This window comes from Augochlora pura, chromosome 5 (assembly GCF_028453695.1).
Source record: "Augochlora pura isolate Apur16 chromosome 5, APUR_v2.2.1, whole genome shotgun sequence".
Lineage (NCBI taxonomy): Eukaryota > Metazoa > Arthropoda > Insecta > Hymenoptera > Halictidae > Augochlora > Augochlora pura.
Genome location: NC_135776.1, coordinates 12,506,108 through 12,512,609, shown reverse-complemented (window position 1 = coordinate 12,512,609; position 6,502 = coordinate 12,506,108). Strand labels below are relative to the sequence as shown.

The 6,502-nt window shown below is 35.8% G+C and overlaps 1 protein-coding gene across 4 annotated transcripts in view; it reads right to left on the bottom strand.

Annotated features, from left to right (window-relative positions):
- Positions 1-3,719: 3,719 nt before the first annotated feature.
- The window catches only part of LOC144469831 (uncharacterized), a 19,560-nt gene continuing 16,777 nt past the window's right edge, over positions 3,720-6,502 (bottom strand). For 3 of the 4 annotated variants that reach the window (XM_078180503.1, XM_078180504.1, XM_078180505.1), the window contains exons 5-9: positions 5,289-5,393; positions 5,068-5,158; positions 4,813-4,958; positions 4,501-4,633; positions 3,720-4,429 (exon numbers count right to left, since the gene is read on the bottom strand). In XM_078180503.1, the coding sequence (XP_078036629.1) occupies positions 4,382-4,429; positions 4,501-4,633; positions 4,813-4,958; positions 5,068-5,158; positions 5,289-5,393 (523 nt within the window). In that variant the 3' untranslated portion in view covers positions 3,720-4,381. Of the gene's footprint in view, positions 4,634-4,812; positions 4,959-5,067; positions 5,159-5,288; positions 5,394-6,502 lie in introns of all 4 variants that reach the window. The other variant, XM_078180502.1, reaches the window with a different exon arrangement.

Sequence of the window (6,502 nt, the reverse complement as noted above, 5' to 3'; positions counted from 1 at the left end):
AAAACTCCGGGTACGCGTTACCGACCAGAGTTGGGCAAAATGTTTATGTAAGTGAAAATTTAGAATAACGAATGAAAGCTAAATATAATCTTTATTCAAAAGTTCAACTAAACAAATTATTCATCCGTCGAATAAATCTTTGAATAACTGTTGCCAGCAAAAGTAAAAGTGATGCCGAGCGTGTCGAGCTTCGAACGTGAAAAACAATGTAAGCGGATCAAAGACAATGTAACCGGATACAGAATCAAGCGATTTTAATAGCAATTGACAATTTTTAATTTTATATTTTTACTACACTAATATATATATGAGGCACCAGTCAGAAACCAATGTATGGCTTGTATTAAAAATATACAGAAGAAATACCGAAAACCGTATGTCTATTTCGAAATGGTATATTTCAGACAGAGAATTTAAAAGTTACGGTCGATCACGCGGATGCAATGGTCCGATTACATTCATAATGTGAATAAATAAAAACCGAGTAATATCATGAAGCGATATGTACTTACGTGCGTTTCTGCCTCGTGGCATTGGTCAGAATGCACTCGAAAGAATGACATTCGACCAGGGGCTCGCAGATCACTTGAACTTCAGATATTTTCCCCACCTCAGAGGTTTTCTTTCCTTCTTTCCTTCGTGTGAATGAAGAAAGAATATGCATACTTTATCCATTGAATTTGTTTCCCGATAATTGAACATTTTCGCATATCATTTTATTAATAATGTCAGGTTCCTAAGACAAAACAATTCTAAATAGATATATGCCGATGATTGTAACATTCGTCCGACACATTGGCCACGAGGTGCCAAAGACGCTTATATGTTTATCTTAGAAAATATATCGCAATAGACTATCATCTTAGAATCATTTTTCTTAGAAAATATATCGCAATCGCAATATGCTATCATAAATCATATTGTGATATGAAAAAGGCGCTCAAAATTTTATTTCAATTTAAAGAAAGTACTGCAACAACACAACACAATAACAATAGCAAAAAGAAGTGAAATCCCAATAAAAAACATTGCCAGGGCAACGTAAATAGGCCAAGTAGTTGAGTTTGCTTGGGACTTTGGTTCCCACAAAAAAGCTCCGACAAATGAACCCACAAAAAGTCTCCACAACAATGAATTCACGCAAACAAGCATACAGAAGATATTGTTACGTACGAACCCGGTCGTACCGTGCATTTTTCTTAGAGAACTGTTTGATTTTCATAAAAACGGCCCGTCAAGTCCACCTTAGGTATAATTTTTCTGGTTTCTCTAAGTATCTGTTCTATTGTGAATCCGTTTAAAGTATTGTTGCGAGTTTTGTAGGTTGCTCGCGGCATTTTATTTATAATAACGCGGTACTCAATTATATAACAACAACTCTATGATTATTGAGTAACGATGTGTTGATTGCTTGGCAGTTCGATCACTTCTGTCTTGTCCGTCGGCACAACAGTTTCGTGATAACCCCTATCTTCAGCTATTTCTTTAAGGGGTGTCCACAACAGGGCAGTACCACATTATAGCGACTTGATGTAGATAGACAATTCGCCGTAACAGTATCAATGTTTTATCGTGATTTTCTACTTAGCTGGTTATGGAGTACTCTGGACAAACGGAGAAACTACTTTTGATTTCAGTACTTTCCTCGAAATCAAATCACACATGAAGTGGACAACTACTTCTGATTTTAATACCTTCTTCGAATGAAATTAAATGGTAAACAATATTTTGGAGTTTTTTTATTTCGTTCCGAAGTTTAACATTGTACTTACTTTTGTGCATGAATGTAACGTTTTTTGTATTTGAAACCATTTTGTGGGGAGGGGGGGAGGGGTTGTTATTAACAATCCTTAGTGGTATTATGGAGGGTTTACTAATATCATTTGAATGCTCCTTTGGGGGACCAATTGTTTTGCGTTGATATCTTCTGTATGCTTGTTTGCGTGAATTCATTGTTGTGGAGACTTTTTGTGGGTTAATTTGTCGGAGTTTTTTTATGGGAACCAAAGTCCCAAGCAAACTCAACTACTTGGCCTATTTTACGTTGCCCTGGCAATGTTTTTTATTGGGATTTAACACGTTCACGCCAGCGCGTACCATCGGTGGCCCGCACTATATTTTCCCATGGGACGGCGCGTACCACGGGTGACCCGCACTAGATTTTCTTATCGGACGGCGCGTACCACCGGCGGTCCGCATTTCATTGTGTCATTAGACGGTAAAATAATAAAAATTTAACGCATATTCATTAAAAACATTTAATCAATAAATGCCGCCCCACGGAGCAGACCGTGGGGCGGCATTTAATTTCGGGCGCCGTCTCACGGAGAGAACTCTGAAAAACGGCGCCGGCGTCAACGTGTTAAATAAAGTCTATTTTTCCGTTTCATTCACATCAAGCCATCTATTTAATATCCCGCTCACTTGAAAATGTCACTCGGGATAGCGTCATCTCGATCTTATCGTGTGTAATAACACCGAAATACTACATACCAGATTTACTATACATACCGATATTAAGGGGACGATACATTATTGTACCCGGTAAAGCCACCTCAGCTAGTTTAAAATGCGAATATACGCAGCTTAAGATGACCCTTAGCGAATCGATGTAAGCGAAGAATATATCTTATTAACCACGACTATGTTACGAGCCGAGCCTAAGACTGGAAAAAGCGTTGGAAAAAGTGCGTTTTATAAAAAGTTTTATTAAAACTTGATCCTTTTTTTTTAACGCGGTGGAAATGTGCATTCAGACGCCCCCGTAACTCGGGGGCGCTGACGGTGGCAGTGTAGGTTTCGACCTACTAACACCCCCGCGATGACCTTCGAACGCGCATCCTCTACCTCACGGATTCGGGGGAGCCACGGGAACTCTCTAAGAACACTACCGCAGCAAATTTGATCCTTGGCAATATTTTTAAACATTTGGAAAAAGTATGTTCGTCTTCTGCGTCTTCTTTACTTTCTATTTAAATTTTTTAATTCGCGGACACTGTAAAACTGCAAGAAGGCGGAGAAGATTATGGCACGCCTTGAATTACCTCATATTATTTGAATGAAGTTATAAAACAGAATTGCGAGATTTCCAAGATGGCCGAATAATGTAATTTGCACTCTTAAAAGAATTTTAGTAATCCACTCTTGGCCAATGCCACCATATTTACAGTAATCACACTTGTATGTAATAGTTCGTGTTATTTTAACAAATTTATGGTTGCATTGTAACAAATTTATAATTGTGCAAACACGCGATTTTATTATATATCCTAATAAATACACCATAAATCCTAAAATTCTCTCCAAAATACTGCTACATATCATGTGATGATGTATCGATTGATAATAATAATATAATTTCATAAAAAAAGGTTTAGATAATCTTAAATTTTGTATAAAGTAAACATTTTTTTATCATGTTTTTGTAACAATTTGTAGTCGTGTAAAGAATGAGTAATTCTTATTTAAACAACACTTTTGTCAGGGTTATTGCTTCTTTTTAGTAAATCGAGAATAATTATATAGAAGATTGGACAAAATTAATTACTCCTCTCTAAAGTGAGATTAAAAAAAAATGTTTATTCCAAAAATTACTCATTAATTATATGTTAGCAAATTACAGTAAAAAGATAGACAAAGAACTTTTTATAAAAGAACATAATTATTAATTTCGACCTAAATTATTCTGTAGGGCAGAAAATCTTTATAATAATATTGGTTAATATTTTTTTTTTTAACAAATTTGAGTAAACAACGATGAATAAGTTGCGAAACGAACTGAGACAGTCAGTTTTCCGTATATCGTCACTTGGTCTCGCTATTTCTCGTCGTTGATGTTGGTTACCATCCTCGACCAATATCGACCACTGCCTGTCATTATAGAAGGCACACTTGGACAGGAGTTGCAGTGGTGATGTAAACATGGAAGGTTTATCTGTACGGAGCCTTTGGCATGCCAAATCGACAGAAGCGAAGCTAGTGGAAATTATTGTAAAATACTGTTGGCTTCCAACGATGCAAGCACGACGACCTGAGCCTAACTTGTAAATGTGTTTCGACCTTTAAGCATCTGACACTCAAAATAAAACGATTATCGCGATATCTTCTGTTGCGTCAAACTTTCCGGGTCTTTTATTCCAGACGGAGTAAATCCTGCGCCTATAAAAGTCCGCAGCTGCATATTTCTCGAGCTTTGAGTTTTGACAGGTACAGAGTGTAACAACACATATATACAAAATGCACACGTGAACACATTTTAGGTGTGTAATGCAAAAAGAAATTGTGAAATATATTACACACTCAATTTTGTACACGCATTATACATACTTCCTCTTCTAAATAGTAAACAACATTGCTATGTTAAACATTTCTAAGTTTGTTATTAAACCGACATGATTGTAGTAAAATACGAAAAAGATGTGCTCATCATCTGAAACAGATGTTCATTGAATCTGGGAATAAAGAAATGAAAGTTGATAGAATACAAAAACAGATAATTACCTTAGCAAAACCTTGGTTAGACGGAATGAATAAACCAGCACAACTAAATTGCATTACGTAACTACTCCTCATCAATACGAATAGTAACATTTTTTGCGACTTCGGTGGTATACAGTACCACAATGAATTGTATCTATTGTATTGAATATCGTCATGCCATTATTATACAACGCATGTGTTTTAACTCTTAATTATGTAATTTTTACACAATTTATTCGGAAGCGTGAATCAATATACCATTATTACTACATCGATTTTATTTTCAGAATTATCGTTGATAGAAATTACATTTAGTTAAAAGATTGAACTTACATGTCATTGAATAGTCCAAGACTAGAAGTAATCAGTTTTTGTCCGTTATAATTGTTTAAATATATAATGAAGAAATGTATCAGAGTAATTTGTATACAAATCAAAATGTTTTCCTTGTCACTTAAATCTTCAAACGCCAGGAATAGCTATTGGTATGAGAAACAGTCGTATTATATTTCCATCCATAAAAGTATATAAATATCAGAATAATTATTTTCGACCTACTTCTTCTTACACACTTTTAACAATGCTTACACGGTATATATTTACAGCAAACGAGATGACAACTGCTGTGACCGCCACCAAATAAGGTATTGCCAAAGTCTTCGTAACATATGCTGACAGTCTTGCTTCGCAAATTCATAATATTTCAATATATTCACGATGGAAGGATAAGACGTAAGAGAAGATAGAATAAATGTATAGTAAAGTATATAGCGATTATATTGCTTTAATAAGAGAATGAAGGTACCAACTCAGTAGCACGTTGATGAGAATCCATGGCTGATCGTATGTCTATTATATCCGACGAAACTGTCGGTGAATTCGCCATCTCGTCAACAGCCGTACGTATTCGGTAACTAGAGCAATGAAAAAATATGTGTACTATTAATATGATCGTTTTCAATAATATATTTGTAATTATTTAACTACTATTTATAAGTTTGTTGCTGTTAAACATTAAAATGCTTCTATAATCTGGAAATTCTTGTTGTTCTCTGTTATTTATGAATAAAATAATTAAAATTTCCAGGAGGACATAGAGAACATTCGGAGTTATCTCTGTAATTTTTAGTTTAGACTTATTTGTGCGAATGTTCCTTTACAAGGATACGTTTCATTAAGTCAGAACAGCGCACATCGTTATTCTCATGGTTAGTAGTTGTTCCGTCCTAGGCATAGGGCCCCAAGGACGATCTTCGAACAAGGAATGCCAATTTACAGTTTATGATGCTAGTAATGGTAAAAGGCTATTTTTGAGGAACCGAACCTTCAAGTAATTTTAATATTTTGTACGAAGCATGTTTAATCGGTTTATAATCTCTCGTTTTCGGCCTCAATAGCGAACGCTGGCATCATAAACCTCGGGGATTTCCAAAGGGCTCCGCGGACAGAGACCTGAAGGCACAAGGCAGGCTCGCGACAATTGCTTGTTCGTTGCTAGCCAAACGGAAAGTACAGTAATATCGATGCCGGGCTCAACGTGTTAAAGAGAGTATTCAATATGGTAAAGCATTACAGTTTAATGCTCCGGTGATTAGTAAAGCTACATGAGTCACAATTCACTCTCGAGAAGAAAATCAAGTTCTTCACGAGCATATCACTAAGTACCATGAACACAGATGAGAAATAAACAAAAATATATGCATTAGTATGGCAACCACAAACTAGCAATCCAACAGTAGATTGCCAATAATGCAATATGAGAGTAATTAGACACAAACAGTCGTTAGAAACGACCTACAGAGGGTTGTATGATCAAATCAATTGGAATCAGTATGATTGTGTAGTATAATGAGAGTGTGTAGAGACAAATGTTTGTAGAATGAAACGAATGAGTATGAATGTGTATGAGTGTTATTAAAAGAAAGCGAAAAGGATGAATATGTGTAAGAGAGATAGAGAGAGACCGGAAGAAGACGAGCGATTTTGCAAAAGAGGAGCGCATTTAATATTGGACGTTGACGCT